Genomic DNA, 19,322 nt, shown 5'->3' with positions numbered 1-19,322 from the left:
GGACGAGGTAATGGAATGTACAATGGAATGAAATGAATCATTCCATTCCATTGTAATGTTTGGTTACTCAAATGTGAATAAAATGAATTATTACTTTGTACAAGTTGATAAACAAAAAAAGACGAAACAACGAACCACAATTGTATTAAAAACGACAAAATTATAATTGTCGTAATATTAATAATAATAATATTAATGGTAAAAAAAGTAATAATAAATTTTTTGATATATATTAATATTAGTATTAATATTAATAACATAAATATAAATATAATAATAATAATAATAATAATAATAATAATAATAGTAACAGTAACAGTAACACTAACACTAACAATAACAATAACAATAACAATAACAATAACAATAACAATAATTTCTTTCCATTTCTTGAAGGAATGAGAAAAAAACACCCCTTTAGTAAGGAATGAAAATTGTTATATTTGGAAGGAGTTGCGTTCCTTTGGAATGCTCTATTCCATTACTACATGGTAACCAAACATGTTTATTTTCATTCCATCAGAATGATCCATTCCATTACATCTTCTATTCCTTCATACCAAACGCTACCTAAATGTATTTTAAAGTGATTTATATATTAGGCTTTATGATGTAATGATGTAATAACGACATAAGAAAAGGCTTGTTGGACAGCCTCTCCTGCTGACACATCAGCTTTTCTTATGTCATTGGGATTTCTCCTTTTATAGAAAGTATAGATTAGATTATATTACATTACATTACACTATTATTACATTACATTACATTACACTATTACATTACACTATTATTAATAAACAAACCTAATGAATAGTATTTTTAATATTTTAATAATATATACAATTTTTTAATATTTTTGTTATTTAATATACACTATTATTAATAAGAGTTTTTTGCAGGTATAGGTGGTTTGACCACCAAAAGATCACCTCTAGGTGGGCTTGTATTAAAAGAGTGAAAGTAGGTATATAGTTATTTGATATGGCGATATTCAGGGTGTTTCTGACACAAATCTGGCACTTTATTTAATATCGCTATATCATATACATATATACATCAATATCGCTATTTGATATGCATATATACATCAATATCGCCAACTCAAACACCTATATATATGAATATCGCTATATGGAACCTATATATATATATATATATATATATGAATATCGCCAACTCAAACACCTATATATATGAATATCGCTATATGGAAAATATATATATATGAATATCGCTATAGGGGAAGGTTCATTTGAGAAGAAAATTAAATTAAGAAGAAAAAGAACAAAGGGTACAAATGTAAAACATTAAATAGTTTTTCTCTTAGCTCATTTATTATTATCTTTGACTAATTAATTAGTCATAAACACTATCATCCTCCACACTTTAATTTTTGCTTATACACATCAAAATTTATCCTACACGTTTTGAAATTTTTCCTACATGTATTGAAATTTATCCAACACAGCTCGTAATTCATCTTACATACTTCGTAATTTGTGCTACACTTTAAATTATATATTTTTTTCTTTTTTTGAAAAATATGTTTTTTTTGAAAATAAGTTACAAATTTAATGTAGTTAGCTATTAAAAAGGAAGACTATCAATTAATGATTCATCTAAGTTTACCAATATACCCTTACACTAATACTAAATACAAATATTAAATGAAGTAAAATGAAACATTCTTATTGGTTGAAATTTCTTCTTTTTTCTTCTTACATAAAGTTTCTTCTCATTTGAACTCTCCACTATCGCTATATGGAACATATATATATATATATGCATATGGCTACATGGAACATATATATATATATATATGAATATCGCTATATCGAACCTATATATATACCAATATCGCCATTTGAAACATATATATTAATATTATATTAATTGGATTCATTGGATGTATATCTCTTTTTCATAGGCTCAGTATTAATAGGTGGGAATATTAAGAGGTCTAGTTTGAATAGTTGTGTTTCAGAAGCATGCCATTGCAGTGCACAACTTTTCATAGAGTGTATAGAGTGTATTTTATTGTAGTGTAATTCAATTCATACACAATAAAACTTGCAGAATGGCAAGTCTTATCAAATTAAAAGATGATGATGATATAAACCATCGATCAGCTCCCATATCTCATACTCATCTTCTGTATACTAAATTTTTAAACGGTTTAAACATGAGTTATCAGATTCACCCCGGTCCCCTTTACAGTACAGTGTTGTTTTTGGCAAATGAACATCGTGCGAGGGAGGTTTTTAAGCGCCCCAAGGACTATCGGGACCTAATGAGTATAAAACGTGCCGATCGTTCATTTTGGTCGCTTATAAAGGATAATCCGATAGGACCACGCGTCCAAAGTATAATTCGTCAAGCGGGCTTCGGCGGTATCCTCGATAGTGGGTATCGGTACATTGACCACACGTTAATAAACGCGTTGGTTGAGCGTTGGAGGCCCGAAACCCACACTTTTCACCTCCCCTTCGGTGAAACCACAGTGACTCTACAAGACATTAATGTTTTGTGGGGTCTACCAATAAATGGGGAGGTATTTTCTGGTATGGAAACGCCGATTACATTGACCAACGACGTTATAATGTGTCAAAATTTGTTGGGGTTTACCCCTGAAAAGAATCATTTTTGGGGGAAAAGAATAAGTTCAGTCCGTATTTTACAAGAGATAATAGCACTGTTAAATGAAGAAACGGCAACGGACGAAGCGTGCATTATACGTGCTCATTTAGTAATTTTTTATTTACTAGGATGTACATTATTTCCTGTTAATTCGAACAATTGGATAGCTCTTCATTATCTGCCTTTCCTAGAAGATTTGGGGCAATGTTCTCAGATCAGTTGGGGAAGTCCTGTTTTAGGCTGTTTGTACAGAAATCTTTGTAACGCCACAACTCCGGATGCTGTAGTTCTTACCGGTCCTGTGTCTATTTTACAAGTATGGGCATGGGAGAGGATTCGGTGTCTTGCACCGGAGCCTAATGCGATCTTCAACTACCGCGCCCCGATAGCTGCTCGGTATGTAAAACATTTCAGAATATATATTTTATAATCTTGAAATAATATTATGAAAACTATATATTTTTTTGAAGGTGGAAGGGGAGTCTAAACGCCGTTGATGTTCCGACACATTGCCTCAGAACCTATCGATCTCAGCTTCAGTCGTTGAAAGAGGCAATGGTATGTTATTTAGTGAGGGTAATATATGTTTTAGTGAGCGTAACATTGCTTATTGTTATTGATATTTTTTTTAGTTTATATGGCGACCGTATGATGCCGTGGTGGACAGCCTCCCGGAGATCTGCACCAGTGGGAGGAATAGCTGGAGGTGTGCCTGCCCGTTGATTTGCTGGGATGTTGTGGAGCATCACAATCCGCAACGGGTTATGCGGCAGTTTGGCATGGTTCAATATATACCTCCACCAATAAATATTGAGGTCAGTGAGCATGAACGGCTCCATTCTTTAGTCCGGAATGGTAAAATTGGGTGGGACTGGAAAAGTCGTCATGAACCGTATGTTAACGCTTGGAACCATCGTGAGCATAATGTTGTAAACAGACAACAAATCGAGACTTATTCCATGGCCAATGATTTTATGACGTGGTACTTAGAACATACGGTCGTGTATTTGACCAACCCATGGCAACCGCTAGAACCCATGGCAGGATTTCAGGATGACGGTGCCACGGTCCAAATGATGGTATGTTAAATTTATTTATTTTTCTTTGTATTTTAATTCGACTTAATGTAACTAATTTTTATTCAGGCTGACTCTTTGGGTGTAATACACCGAAGCCAAGATATGGAGACGATGCAACAGACAGCATACCGGGCTTTGAACATGTCAAATTTAGCGGAATATACCCAACATCCAACCAATTTGACAAATGACCCGGTGGACCTGTCATCCTATCCTGGTAGTCAGAGGATGCGTAGGCGACGCCGTCGCGGCCGTGGTGCGGCAAACGTTCAAGACATCGGCGCTGGTCAATGGGGAAGGAATTATGAAGAAGGGGGTGCATCCGGTGTTAATCACGAACAAAACAACGAGCCAAACTTTAATGGGTTGAATGCAGCCGATATTGGAAACGTTACAAATACGTTTGTAGACCAAAATACGGTCGCAACCCATGCCATCCAAAGTTGGCAGTCACTTTTGGCTTCTGTAGTCAACGAAGATCCACGTTATGACATAAGTGAACTCTTGGAATCAACCCAACCAATTTCGGGTCTTAATAACGATAATGGTCAATTTCAATATAATAATAATAACTTAAATGAGACCCAAAATAATCAGGCTGGTTTTATAACCCCCACGTCACAGGTTATGTCATTTTTTCCCTCTAACCAATCGGACTTTCAATACCATGCACCCCATCAAAGTCACGAGGATTATCGTGCCCGGTATACAAACGTTGAACCAAACCCGTTGAATTGGGGCGAAGACTTGAATCTCTTTCCACCACCGCAATGAAGATCAGTTTTATTGAAAATGTATCGTGTAATCAATGTATTTTTATAAAACTTTGTATGTTTTATAAATGTCTTATTTTTTATTTTGATCTTGCATTTTATATAAAACTTTGTATGTTTTATAAATATCTTATTTTTTATTTTATTGAAAATGTATCGTGTAATCACTGTGTGAACCTACCCCTTCATCCCAAATGGAATGAATCTGATTATTATATGTTTTTTTATTTATTAGAATTTTTGTCTTTATGTCAACATACCCCTTCATCCCTCTATAAATACCCTTATAAGTTAACAATTTCTTCACCACTGACTCCACAACTGTATTACCACAACACCCACATATATCCTTTGTGTTATTAACCATGGCAAACCGTCGAGACAAGGAAGTTGCTAAACAATATAGTTCTCAGCCAGTCCCAAAAACGTCTAGTTGGATTCTTCAGAAATGGAGGCGTCCAACAAGTCGGTCTTCCACCTCAACTTCCGAAACGCAAAATGATAACGAAAAATCCAACCAAGGCCATAGTGTACACCGATGGGCGATTCCTGATGATGAGTCAGTTAATTGGTCTAAAAGCGTTGTCGAGTTCTACAATAATGGGGACTCACCTTTCTGTTATTCTGTCGTGTTTAACACACCTACACAATTAGACAAGCGTTTTTGGGGAACCCTCCTTGGTGATAGGAGCCATGGCTACCTAACGGAAACAGTGAGTTTGAATATTTGTTATTTTGTAACGTAGTCTATGAGCAATTTAATTACAAACTTATTACAAAATTTTTTCATACAGCATATTCAAGGTTGGGTTGGAAGAATGATGAACTGGAGACGTAGACAACTACAAGAAGACCAGTCGTTGGCCTTACCCTGGACGTTATTACCGCCTCAATTTTACACGCACTTACTTGAATCAAGTGCCAAACATGTCGTTAACTACGCTAACGGAAAGTTAAACCCATTTCCATCTTTTTTTCGAAGTTGATTTTGTTTATTTCCCTTTCTATCTTGCAAACAACAAGTGGTTGCATCTACGTGTGGATCTCCGCAGTCAAGAGCTACTGATGTATTGTATAGAACCGTTTGACGGTGAGTATTATAGGCGGGCGGTTCACCCAATAATTACGAAAATCAAAGTGTACTTCACAGGGTTATTGGTCCACATTCAGTACTGGAAGAAGTCAGGACGTACAGAGAGGTGCATGACGTTTGAAATCAACGAAGATTTTGTTCGGTCCTTCCAAGATCTGGTTGGCAACGAAGGTGTGTACGTTTGTATGTTAATGGAGCACCTAGTTACAGGAAAACCCATCAATCCAACAGGGGATTTTAATGAAGCGGTGGCAAGCTATCGGTGATTTATGGCTGAAAATTTCTACTTTTGGCGTTGTTTACCGCGTCCGTAATAGGTTTACAAAGTCTTTAATCTTTGATTGTTCCTATATATGCAAGGGCTAATATATACGAAAGTGCCTCCTTAAAATATTATAATATCGATTACAATTACTAAACAAAAATATAAAAACAATCTCACATTTAATAGTGCACCACACAATATTGAGTTAGCGTTGGCCACAAGTCTTCCTGTTATGACCCGTAGCACCACATTTGCTGCACCTTCGCGCTTGGGGTTCGTCGTGATAGTTAATATCCAACTCATTCTGAATTCTCCTTGAACGCATCCTACCTCGATGAGTTGTAACCCTCGACGGGTCCCCCTTAATTCTCCAGTCGGGTTTTGCCCATTCGTCCTTGTGCCCTAAGTTGTAAAAGTGTCCACTATACTGTTGTCGATAAGTGGTTGTATGGAATATAGAATGTGTAATGTTGTGCGGTTCCTCACCCCTCCAATAACAAACTGCAATGGCATGGGAACATGGAAATCTAAGCATTTGCCATTTCCCACATGAGCAACTCCTTTTATTGTACTCAATGGTGTACTCATTGCCACCGTGATCGTTGGTTTCAGTCTTTGAAACCACACTATAGCGTGCATCTATGGCATCATACATGGACACCTCGTGTTGCATAGCTACAGAGTACAGTTTGTTAAACCTTGACCATATACGCGGGGGTAAAGGGGAGTTGCAACGGGCTGCAAGCTGCGTGTGCCTAACATACTCTGATACGTCTTTCGTAAACGTGAAACGAATCAACACTTTTATAGGCAGCAGTCTTGCCTGACGTAACACATTATTCATAGACTCAGAAATGTTGGTCGTTAGGTTTCCCCAACGACGATGCCTATGGTCATGCCGTAACGTCCACTTACTTTTGTCTGTGTTGTTCAGGTAGTCCCATGCTTCCTCTTTATACATCCGCATTTCTTGCACAGCCCAACGATACTTTTGTGATTGGGTTGTGCTCCCAATCATCCAGCACAACTTCCTTAGGTATTTCATCGAGAATCTGCTACTAAAATTGCTTCTCACATGACGAAGACAATAACGATGGTAGGCCCTTGGTTCCATCCAATCTTCGAGGTTCTCCATTGCATGAATGATTCCAGCATGACGGTCAGATATAACACATATTTTTCTGGTCTGGATGACATACTGTTTCAGATTTTGGAAAAACCAACACCAACTATGAACAGTCTCTTCATCAACAAGAGCATAAGCAATGGGCATTATGTAGTTGTTTACGTTTTTGGTAACAGCAGTCAACAACTTTCCTCGGTATGGCCCTTTCAAATGTGTGCCATCAACTGAGATTACTGGTTGGCAAAGATGAAAGGCACTAATATAAGGCCCGAATGCCCAGAAAACATATTTGAATGTCGGATAATCTGGATTAGAATTAGGATGATGAAACCATGTGACAACGGTACCGGGGTTCTGAGACTGTAGCCGTAGAATGTACTTGGGAACCTCGGAAAAATTGCTATCCCAACTGCCATATATTTTCTCGATGGCCTTTCTTCTACCACGCCACGCCTTTGTATACGTAATGTCCAAGGAAAGCGTTTGCTTGATGTGGACCCTAATATGTTTTACCTTGAATCCAATGTCGGCACGAATCTGTGCTAGGATGTGTGAACCAATATCTTTTGATCTCAGGCACCTGTTGTTGTTTCGTACTACCGTTGAGTAGCACGTTGACGTGACCGTGTCGTCCCGATCAGCAAAAACCCAATTAACCTAGGTAGCTAGGGTAAGTCGAGTATCGTATCCACGAAGAGCATGTGGTCAGTATTGCACGACCTGTTCGATTAGTTAGACTATTTACAAAAATTTACAAAGTAATTATGAAGCTTGCTAATTTTCTTTAAAGTTGTGTTTGAAAGTGTGAACCAACAACGTGATTCCATTTGGGTTGTAGAAAACGATTTATTGATGTTATTTAGAATGACGAATATCAAAACGGTAATTAAAATGGATTTGTGAACACTATTTAGAAAATAATCACACCCGGGTTCCGGATTATTAAGTATCTAGGGCTATTTAACACGAACGGTTTGATTATGTTATGAATACCAATGACTTCTTGAGTTTGTTGATTTGAAATCCTAATCTTAGACATCAAAAATCGTCTATCATACGCAACCGGTGCAAGATAACCATCACAATATGAGACAATAGTATGTTTTATTAATCAAGAACAAAATTCAAACCCTAGCATAAATCAAAACTTTATGGTAGCAATCATCTCTCAATGTCAATGTTGCAAGAAAACTTAACAATTTCGAGTTCAAAGCAATACCAACAAATGATTCATACAATTTCAATCAAAGGTTAACAAATGTTGTATCAAACCAAAATGTGAAAAACAAACCCTAGAAACTCACAATCTTTCACCCGGGGATGATCTTGGGGAAATTAGCCACTCATGATTTATGATTGATCTTCAAAACATGATGGAATGTGATAATGGATGGATTGAATCTTCAAGAATCTCCCAAAAAGCACCCAAAATCGCCTAGCAAAACCCCCCAAATCGTATGTGTTAAGATTCCCTTGAATGATAACTTCTTTTAGTCAAAAAGGTATTTTTACGATTTGTAACTGATGAGGGACGCATTATGTGTCCTCATGGACACATTATGTGTTCCTGCTCTGAAATCTACACTTTTATCCACCCTCTATTGTGTCCCGAATGAAGTAATTTGCGTTCTCATCCCATGTTTTCACCATTCTTATCAAAACCACTCTCAGTTACTTCCATATGCTTCCATGTGCTTCCCATTTCTCAAGTAGCTACCAAAATGCACTTATTTAAGCTCTGGTAAGCTCCTAAATGCATCATTTCCTTGTTACCTTCATTCCAAAGCTCGTAAAGCTTCCAAAATACACCTTAAACCTATCAAGGCCTACAAAATACAAACCATCTCAAAGTAATGTATTCTAAAACTCAATTTCACACAAATCAGTAAAATTAAACACGTTAAGCTTTGGAAATTTACCAACCCATCACATCCCCACACTTATCGTTTGCTTGCCCTCAAGCAAATCTGTTTTTCACTTTCACGTGGGTCGAACGAGAAACACACGCCTCATTCTCGAGACTAAGGTTAAGGTCAAATGTTATACCCGGTTCAAACTTTTTACAATTTTCAACATATTTAGCAATAAATGATTAATCATATAAGAATGGTTATCCAAGATTAACCCGCTCTCGAAATAATAAAGCATGCACATCCCTCACAATGTTCTCTCCACTCGGTTTCAAATTTGGCTAATAGATAATAAATTAGCACTTTTCAAGTAATCACTCAAAAAACGATTAGAACACGTACCCACATATGCTTGCAACTCAATCATTCTCCACCACCGAACACGAATACTAAGCACAAGTCAAAAGGTCTTTGAAGGGTTGTAACGGGGCTAGGTTAAGGGTATGGAATAGGATTTTTTTTAAGTGGCTAAGGTGATGAAAAAATCGATTTTTATTACAAACGACTACTCTAAACAAAATTAAACTATAAACATCAACTACAAGGCAACAACTTTAGCCTTTTATTCAACAACTACTAACTGCATATTTTTGTATTTTTCTCAACATTTCCTGATTTTTTTTTTTTTTTTGCATAAGTAAATCACAACTATATAAACATATACTCCTATGATCGAATTTTCATCACACGGGTTTAAAAAGAAAAGGTTTAATGGTTGTGGCTAAATGGGTTGGTCAAACGAAAGGTTTAGGCTCAAAGTGGGCGACTAGGGGATTTATTTGGGTAAGGATGGATAAATGGTTTTAAAGGAAAAGGTTCACCTAATGCCTTAATCATCCTCGTGCTTGTATTCGGTCTACGGTCTCAAACGTATCAAAAGTCGCAAGTTCTACAATACATGACTAATGGTCCACTCAAACAAAGAGAAATGAATATGTAATCCTATGATGTAAAAGTGGCTCAAAACCTCACATATATAAAGGGTATGGTATGTGATATGCATGATGTGCTAGTTTCTTAGGCGGATTATTCCCAAATAACCACCCGCTAAATATCCGTCATGCTATTAATTTGAACTTGAGCATGACAAAAGACCAAATGGGTGGTGCCATCCCTTGTTGACTTAGTTACTTGTGCTTTAAAATCGCTTTCGAAACAAGAATTTTTTTTTAAAAATTTTTGAAAATTTTCCCCCACATCCACACACTTGAGGTAAACATTGTCCTCAATGTGTAGTGTTTAAATGAACGGTTAAAAATTGAAAACTTTTACTACTCCCCCATCCTCACACTTGAGGTAAACATTGTCCTCAATGTGTAAGAACTAGAGTTTTAAACGCACAAGGGATGTGACACGGCTAACTTCCCAAAAATTCCACCCTAGAAAATAAAATACAATTTACAATCCACTTATTTGCTAACTAAAAATCAAAGATAAAAAGAAACGTATGCACCTGGTTTTTCGCTAGTTCCTCGTGTGCTCTTCATCTTTTCAACAAAGCGGTCGTCTCACGAACATAATGTACCTACAAATCTTAACCCTTGTGTAGAAGCATGCTTCTCACAACCATTAAAATTTATTAGCTACCTAGTTCTACCACTTTTATGAAAATATTACCAAGTCATACATTATTTTACTTTGATTTATGTGGAAAAATAATTTACAATAACAACAACCCTAACTCACTTTCGTAGGAATCACGGTTGCATTTAGCTTATGCAACATGCCCTTTTAAACCACCCGATAGCTCGGGAGGACGAGTTGGTCTCGTGAGGGTTATATAGGGAACACACCCACAACGTTCATTTAACTAAGAAAATAAAATAAAACGAAAATAATACAAACTCTACAACAATCATACATGGTTTACCTCTCATGGTGGTCGAAGTGCACATTTGCGTACCGTGTTTCCAACATACGCTCGGTAGTTGGCATGCCGAATCCATACTCTTTTTATTATATTTGGCATACGCACTGTACAACTTCGGGGCTGTTTCTTAACAATATGGCTAATGTCTTGCAACGCCACCCTTTGAATCCTTATTCCCGAACCCGCATCCCCAACTTTGTTGGTTGGAGTGATAAGTTTGGGAGAAGGATGAATATGAATGTGAGCTTCTTTCGAATCCAATTCGTCTTGCGGTGTCATGTCTTCCGCTCGGTTCAAACATTCAACTTCTTGCTCCGAAAGTTCCATAACCTCTTCCACCACATCACCATCAACCATGGTACCATTAGACAAAACCTCTTGGTCTCGCCTAAGTTGTGCCATCTCCTCGGTTAATTGACCAACCTGAATAACCAAAGTCTCAAATGATTTGTCTGTCAGCTCGTCTTTCTTTTTCATTTCTATCATCATATCCATAATCATACCGAGTTTAGAGTTTAACGAATCTTGAGGCTCCCCGTATGTCGGCTGAGGGGAGTCATGATAATAGTCATCACACTCCTCCTGGTAACTTGGGAAGTGTGGCAATTCGGGCTCATGGTAGTATTCTTGATAATGTGGTGGTGGTGGATTATCATATGGATAATATGAGGATGGACCACTGAAATCTTCATAATCCGCCCTCCTATACTCATATAATCCGCTGAGGTAGTCTTCCCGATCTTTTTTGGCTTGAACTTTTGCGTGGAAAACAGAGCAATCTTCTAAATAATGCTCTCCGCTTCCGCAACACTCACACGGATCATCATCTACCCAATTCATATTGAAAGATGGTACCTGCAAAACATGTACCTGCACAAACAAGCTCGACCACCCGAAGTAAAATAAAAAATACAAAAAAAAGGAAAGAAAATAAAGTAAACTAAAATCGAACAAGCAATGAAATACTAAGCGCACTAGCTCCCCGGCAGCGGCGCCATCTTGACGTGATCGTGTCGTCCCGATCAGTCAAAAACCCAATTAACCTAGGTAGCTAGGGTAAGTCGAGTATCGTATCCACGAAGAGCATGTGGTCAGTATTGCACGACCTGTTCGATTAGTTAGACTATTTACAAAAATGTACAAAGTAATTATGAAGCTTGCTAATTTTCTTTAAAGTTATGTTTGAAAGTGTGAACCAACAACGTGATTCCAATTGGGTTGTAGAAAACGATTTATTGATGTTATTTAGAATGACGAATATTAAAACGGTAATTAAAATGGATTTGTGAACACTATTTAGAAAATAATCACACCCGGGTTCCGGATTATTAAGTATCTAGGGCTATTTAACACAAATGGTTTGATTATGTTATGAACATCAATGACTTCTTGAGTTTGTTGATTTGAAATCCTAATCTTAGACATCAACAATCGTCTATCATACACAACCGGTGCAAGATAACCATCACAATATGAGACAATAGTATGCTTTATTAATCAAGAACAAAATTCAAACCCTAGCATAAATCAAAACTTTATGGTAGCAATCATCTCTCAATGTCAATGTTGCAAGAAAACTTAACAATTTCGAGTTCAAAGCAATACCAACAAATGATTCATACAATTTCAATCAAAGGTTAACAAATGTTGTATCAAACCAAAATGTGAAAAACAAACCCTAGAAACTCACAATCTTTCACCCGGGGATGATCTTGGGGAAATTAGCCACTCATGGTTTATGATTGATCTTCAAAACATGATGGAATGTGATAATGGATGGATTGAATCTTCAAGAATCTCCCAAAAAGCACCCAAAATCGCCTAGTAAAACCCCCCAATTCGTATGTGTTAAGATTCCCTTGAATGATAACTTCCTTTTAGTCAAAAAGGTATTTTTACTATTTGTAACTGATGAGGGACGCATTATGTGTCCTCATGGACACATTAAGTGTTCCTACTCTGAAATCTACACTTTTATGCACCCTCTATTGTGTCCCGAATGAAGTAACTTGCGTTCTCATCCCATGTTTTCACCATTCTTATCAAAACCACTCTCAGTTACTTCCATATGCTTCCATGTGCTTCCCATTTCTCAAGTAGTTACCAAAATGCACTTATTTAAGCTCTGGTAAGCTCCTAAATGCATCATTTCCTTGTTACCTTCATTCCAAAGCTCGTAAAGCTTTCAAAATACTCCTTAAACCTATCAAGGCCTACAAAATACAAACCATCTCAAATAGTGTATTCTAAAACTCAATTTCACACAAATCAGTAAAATTAAACACGTTAAGCTTTGGAAATTTACCAACCCGTCACACGTGTGGGCTGGAGCCCAGTTGGTAATTTGCCACATATGTTGGTTCATTTTTTTGGATACTGTGGCGCGCCAGTCACACAACGGAGCAGGACTCGGAAAAGGATTTTTGTAATGTTTGTTTCTCGTGTAGCATTTTACCTTGAACAACGCTGGTTTACTATCAATAACAAAAATTTCACAGCCACGACGAATGTTCCATTCACGAATTGCAAAGTCTGCCTCCTGTTTGGACTTGAAGAACATACCCAAGTGGATTTTTTTTGTTGCAGGATTCCATACGTCCATAGGTTCATCTTCATAATCCGGACACCTATAATCCCTTAGCTCCTCATCATCTTCCGGGTCGTCTTGGGGACCGGGAAGGAAGGCCCTAGAAACGTTATCATGTTGGGGGTTGAGATTCAGATCTGGTAGTTCGTTATCTGCAGCCTCGTCTCCGGAAGAACCTTCGAGTGAGAGGGGGGGCTTCTTCACTCTCTTCACCGTCTTCAGAACTGCATTCTGCTGAGTCATCAAATCCATCATTGTTCTCGTTACCAGCCAAATACTGAGATGATGACAAAAAGTTATGTTGCTGAGAGGGCATAACATTTTGTTCTTGTGTGGTTTGCCCATCACCTTCTTCATAATCATCTTCGGATAAATGAAACTGAATGGTGTTCCGTTGTGAAATACCATGCAGAAGGTTTGTAAAACTCATTTGATGGACAGTAGGCAACGCCTCCCACTGAACATAGATCTCAGCTATGAAGTTACCCGGTGACTCCCGGGCTAAATAATCCATCATTTCAACGCCCTCATCGTTGATAATTTTTGATGTCTGAGAGATGCCCCCAAACGTGAATCCTAACAACAACGACACAGTAACCGACTCTTTCTGGAGTTGAACATGATTACAGACTGAATCTAGCAACTCGTGATACGACATCTTGTGTCGCATAATAAATGAGGTAGTCAGCATGGATTCGTCATTCATAACCGCCCCGTTAACATATGAAAAAACACCACCACAGTATAATCTAACAAGGTATGGGCTGAAAGAATCCATTAAACGAAATGGAATTGTTTGATAGAAGTTTAGTTGTTCAATTTTTGGTTTGTGTGGAACCACTTACCCACTACTCTATTTATAGGCTTATTGTCACATGATGTTTTAAAAATATGAAACAAAAGCTGCAAATCATTGTCGGATGGCTCAGTATGCCTACAGTAGTAGTGGTGTCGATCCCTGCATAGTGTTGTCAATAAGGCTGCCCCCCTTTCAACAACTGAGATGTACAGGCTGCAAGGGTTTTGCACAGAAGAGGGGTTTTGTGGTGCTGCCATGAAGGAAGTTTCATTTTGATTTTCCTCACTATGATGATCTGGACGGTAACGATGTTGGTCTAGCGTTGAAGGTCCGGGACGGGCACGCAGCTGTTCAGTGGAGGGGAGCACACTGTTATAAGTTAGAGACAAACGAACCCGGTGGTGGGAGCCACACGGGTGAGGAAACGGCCACGGAAAAGGCCACGTTGGACGTTTTTTGACAAGACAAAAAATGCGTTTTAACGACTTTCGGGCCCCTCTGAATGAGCCGAAATGCTTTCTGCCGACCAGACGCCCCTGGTCCTCGGACAAATTTACCTCTCCTTATAAGTTAGAGACAAACGAACCCGGTGGTGGGAGCCACACGGGTGAGGAAACGGCCACGGAAATGGCCACGTTGGACGTTTTTTGACAAAACAAAAAATTGAGTTTTAACGACTTTCGGGCCCCTCTGAATGAGCCGAAATGCTTTCCGCCGACCAGACGCCCCTGGTCCCCGGACAAATTTACCCTTCCTTATAAGTTAGAGATAAACGAACCCGGTGGTGGGAGCCACACGGGTGAGGAAACGGCCACGGAAAAGGCCACGTTGGACGTTTTTTGACAAGACAAAAAAATGAGTTTTAACGACTTTCGGGCCCCTCTGAAGGAGCCGAAATGCTTTCCGCCGACCAGACGCCCCTGGTCCCCGGATAAATTTACCCCTCCTTATAAGTTAGAGACAAACGAACCCGGTGGTGGGAGCCACACGGGTGAGGAAACGGCCACGGAAAAGGCCACGTTGGACGTTTTTTGACAAGACAAAAAAATGAGTTTTAACGACTTTCGGGCCCCTCTGAATGAGCCGAAATGCTTTCCGCCGACCAGACGCCCCTGGTCCGCGGACAAATTTACCCCTCCTTATAAGTTAGAGACAAACGAACCCGGTGGTGGGAGCCACACGGGTGAGGAAACGGCCATGGAAAACGGCCACGTCATTTTTCACAATCTTTTACATTGACCATCACAATAATATAACATCAAAGAACATTACGCGGTTTATTTTAATTTAGGAGAATTCACGAACACAAAATACATCTACCAATACAGGAACCCCTAAGTCATGCTCTGGAATCAAAAGGATGAATCAGAATTGTTGTCAGTCTTGTGATATTGTTCCCATGGATCATCACTAACGAAGACTTCATCTGATTACGCATTAGTGTCATGATCACTGTCGTATTGGTGGTAGCACAAGCTATGGTATATGCATCCAAACCTACATATCGGGGGGGGGTATGGTTGTAAAACACTTGACGATGCAGGGTTAGGGTTCTGCACAATCCAAGGACGTTGAGGTCGTTGCATAAAGGAGGTAGGATTTCGATTTTGATGTTCAACATATGGTGGTGGGTGAGGATGTTGGTCGAGGGGTGAAGCGCCAGGACAGTTCGCCTGGTGTCCAGCGAAGAGCAAAGCACTATTGTCATTGGGAAGAGGATCACCGGAGTAACGGAGGGATTGTGGGGGGAGTGAGTTATTGTTGGGTTGTGGTACAACAGAGTTACGGTTAGGTTGTGGGTAAACATTAGCGGGGTTTGCTTCCGATTCGTGTATGTGCACATGAAAGTGAAGGTGGAGTTCATTATCACGGTTTGCCATCAGCACAATGTTGGAGAATAAGATAATGTGCAAAAACACTTGTGAAGTGAAGGTATGCAAATCTATGGGTGTGATGGGGGGTATTTATGGTGTTATTATGAGTTATTTTAAAGTTTTTACATCCTGGCCCTATCTGGTACAAACTCCATTCAATACACACTCCATTCACAAGTTGGATTTAAGACATTTATTGTTAACACCTAATACCACCACTATAAATACGGACACAAAAACCTATTTTATTTTGCACCAAACTACCCAAATAGACATCTACCACATTTAATGGGGGACCCTGAAGACTACTTACTAGAGTTTGAGGAAGTTCCCGACACTCCCCCAGAAAGGATCCCCAAAAAGAGTCGCCGGTATTATCACCCAACCGAAGAGTCAAAGCACTGGTCAAAAAATGTAATGGACTTCTATGTAAACGGGGATTCTTCATTCTGTTTTTGTGGATTTCTCGGAAGAAAACAACTCGGCTCAGAATTTTGGGGTGCACTGCTAGGCTATGAAAACCACGGTTACTTGTCGGCACTAGTAAGTAGTTTGACTGTTATCTTTGAAACATATTCGTTTTAATTCATAAAGTATATAACTATCCACACTGCAGTATGTCGATGGTTGGGTTACCAGAATGATGAGGTTCCGAGGGATTCTAATCAAAAAGTCAAAAAAAACCAGAACAATTATATCCATGGTCCATTCTACCACCGCATTTCCTGACCCTTTTGGAGGAGAATCCAAACCACGGTGCCTTACCTTTTGCCATTGGATTGAAGGAACACTACCCTCCGTTTTGGGACGTTGATACGGTAACACCATAACATTCATTTTTTGGGGGAAGGTGTGCGTATATATTTAAATTAATAACTTTTTATCTTAGGTTTATATTCCAATATGTGTTGACCTACGAGACTGGTTCATGGTTCGTGTTGATATGCGGACACTTCACCTTACTTTGTACTTCACTGGATCATCTGGTTCAACAACTTCTGATGGATCAAATTTGATTCAAGTTAGGGTTTACCCAACCCTAGTAAAATTTGAATCATTATTCAAATCGTCTTTGGACCAAATTTCTTACTGGGAACATTCGGGACGGCCATTTGTAGATAAAATAATGGTCACACATACTGAAGTTTGCCAGCATGCTAAAGAAAACCCGACAGCTAATTCAGGGGTTTTAGTTTGTATGTTAATCGCAAATCTAGTTAATGACGAGCCAGTGAACGTTAATGGAGACCTTGAAGAGGCATTTGCTATGTATAGACGACATATGGCGGATGAGTTTTATGCAGCTCGTTTTACACCAGCTAATGTGTAATATAACTTTATTTGTTTCCCATCATATATGTAAAACAGGCCTCTATGCTATGGCTGTGATTTATAGTTAGTAGTGTAATTTTTTATATACTATTCAATTAGTTCGCGATTTCATTATAACAAACAATATAACAAACATATATATTAACTCATTCAACATTATTACACAACATTACTATAGGATCTGCCAAAAAAACTACTTCCCGTGCAAAAGCCCGTCCCTGAAAAGGATTCTTCAAGGGGTACTGTGATATGAAACATTTGTTCCCCCATTCTTTGATGACTCTGCAGATACCGGGATGTTAGGTGATTCGAGAAATGCTGGATACGTGTGAGAAAACAGGCAACCGAACGTTCCCCTCCAGGGTCTCACGATTAAACAGATACGGGATCTGTTTTGTGATTGGGGAAGGGTTGGATACGCGTGAGAGGTTACGTGCAACAAAAACCAGGTACCTGCCTGCAACATCACCCAACATTACTATAGGATCTACTTAAAACACTGTAGCTTCCAGATTACATGCGTTGGCCTGAAAGCTCAAATGTCTTATGATCCTATACAAACTTTAAAACTGAGAACAACATCATGTTCAAACAACTCCCCGGTAATTCTCTAGCATGCAATGGGGACCGGGGTCAATCTGATAACTCATGTTTAAACCATTTAAAAAAATTTAGTATGAGAGGTGGTATACAGAAGATGAGTATGAAGATGAGTATGAGATATGGGAGCTGATCGATAGTTTATATCATCATCTTTTAATTTGATAAGACTTGCCATTCTGCAAGTTTTACTGTGTATGAATTGAATTACTGAGCCTATGCATGTGAAACAATAACTATTCAAACTATTCGACCTGTTAATATTCCCACCTACAACATATAATATATATATAGGCAACTTTAATACTGAGCCTATGCATGTGAAACAATATATGAGAAAGAGATGTATATGAATCCAATAATATTCATATATGTAGGTTTGAGATAACGATATTGGTATGTAACAACATCGAACAGCGATATTCATATATATATATATATATATATGTATGTATGTTTGAGTTGGCGATATTAAAGTATATATATACATGGGATAGCGATATTCTTATATATATATATATATATATATATATGTGTTCTAGTTGGTGATATTGATGTATATATGTATATGATATAGCGATATTCATATATATAGGTGTTTGAGTTGACGATATTGATGTATATATGCATATCAAATAGCGATATTGATGTATATATGTATATGATATAGCGATATTAAATAAAGTGCCAGATTTGTGTCAGAAACACCCTGAATGTAATACCCAAAAAACTAAACAACCCTAAAATAATAAACCTTGCTTAATTATGTCTCTTTTAAAGGAATTTAACACATCGTAAAGTCTATTAATTAATTAGCGTTATATTTTATAGCACTATTACTTGGCAATTTTGTATTTTAATATAGATAATTAAAACAATTGTTAATACTAACTATTAGAATAATAACAAAACACAAATGTTTAACAACGTATGGCAAAAACTAAACTATCTAGATAACTAAATTAATATTTTATATTCATATGGTGAGGCTTTTGATAAAATATTTCACTTTAATAAACATTTTATATGCTAACGTATCAGTATTATATAATAATATATTATACAATTGATAATTTTGAATTAAATAAGTGTACGTATACATGATTTAGTTAAATAATATACTAGGTTAAACCCCGTGTATTACACGGGTTGAATAAATATAATTTTATATATCGAATAATATATATATATATATATCTTTAAAAATCTTGTTTATTACACATGTTGAATAAATATAATTTTATATATCAAATAATAAAACAATATATATTTAGAAATCTCGTTTATTACATGGGTTGAATAAATGTAATTTTATATATTAAATAATAAAAAAATGTTGTATTTTTAAGAATCTCATGTATTGTACGGGTTGAATAA

At 37.6% G+C, this 19,322-nt stretch overlaps 3 protein-coding genes across 3 annotated transcripts; 2 read left to right on the top strand and 1 right to left on the bottom strand.

The window, feature by feature from the left end:
• The first annotated feature begins 2,182 nt into the window (after positions 1–2,182).
• On the top strand, positions 2,183–4,490 carry LOC110944844 (serine/threonine-protein phosphatase 7 long form homolog). The gene is made up of 5 exons (XM_022186488.1): positions 2,183–2,669; positions 2,766–3,033; positions 3,108–3,195; positions 3,270–3,716; positions 3,783–4,490. Exons 1-5 carry the CDS (start codon positions 2,183–2,185, stop codon positions 4,488–4,490), a joined length of 1,998 nt encoding a protein of 665 aa, XP_022042180.1.
• Positions 4,491–4,771: 281 nt separating this feature from the next.
• LOC110864049 lies at positions 4,772–6,007 on the top strand. Its single transcript, XM_022113188.2, has 2 exons — positions 4,772–5,202; positions 5,284–6,007. Exons 1-2 carry the CDS (start codon positions 4,855–4,857, stop codon positions 5,473–5,475), a joined length of 540 nt encoding a protein of 179 aa, XP_021968880.1. The 5' UTR covers positions 4,772–4,854; the 3' UTR covers positions 5,476–6,007.
• A 45-nt stretch (positions 6,008–6,052) lies between these two features.
• On the bottom strand, positions 6,053–7,120 carry LOC110944843. Its single transcript, XM_022186487.1, has one exon. The coding sequence runs from the start codon at positions 7,118–7,120 to the stop codon at positions 6,053–6,055; it is 1,068 nt and encodes a 355-aa protein (XP_022042179.1).
• Between the last annotated feature and the right edge of the window lie 12,202 nt (positions 7,121–19,322).

The sequence above is a fragment of the Helianthus annuus genome, chromosome 6 (genome assembly GCF_002127325.2).
Source record: "Helianthus annuus cultivar XRQ/B chromosome 6, HanXRQr2.0-SUNRISE, whole genome shotgun sequence".
Classification (NCBI taxonomy): domain Eukaryota; kingdom Viridiplantae; phylum Streptophyta; class Magnoliopsida; order Asterales; family Asteraceae; genus Helianthus; species Helianthus annuus.
Note: the sequence above shows the minus strand (reverse complement) of the source record. Positions and strands in the feature narration are given on the sequence as shown.

What these genes read in the sequence shown, in the direction of transcription:
- LOC110944844 (XM_022186488.1), top strand. Translation starts at nt 2,183, where the DNA reads ATGAGTTATCAGATTCACCCCGGTCCCCTTTACAGTACAGTGTTGTTT. An exon ending in GAAAAGAATAAGTTCAGTCC is followed by an intron (nt 2,670 to 2,765) that starts GTATTTTACAAG and finishes TTTATTTACTAG; the next exon opens with GATGTACATTATTTCCTGTT. An exon ending in CGCGCCCCGATAGCTGCTCG is followed by an intron (nt 3,034 to 3,107) that starts GTATGTAAAACA and finishes ATTTTTTTGAAG; the next exon opens with GTGGAAGGGGAGTCTAAACG.
- LOC110864049 (XM_022113188.2), top strand. Translation starts at nt 4,855, where the DNA reads ATGGCAAACCGTCGAGACAAGGAAGTTGCTAAACAATATAGTTCTCAG. An exon ending in ATGGCTACCTAACGGAAACA is followed by an intron (nt 5,203 to 5,283) that starts GTGAGTTTGAAT and finishes TTTTTCATACAG; the next exon opens with CATATTCAAGGTTGGGTTGG.
- LOC110944843 (XM_022186487.1), bottom strand. Translation starts at nt 7,120, where the DNA reads ATGCCCATTGCTTATGCTCTTGTTGATGAAGAGACTGTTCATAGTTGG.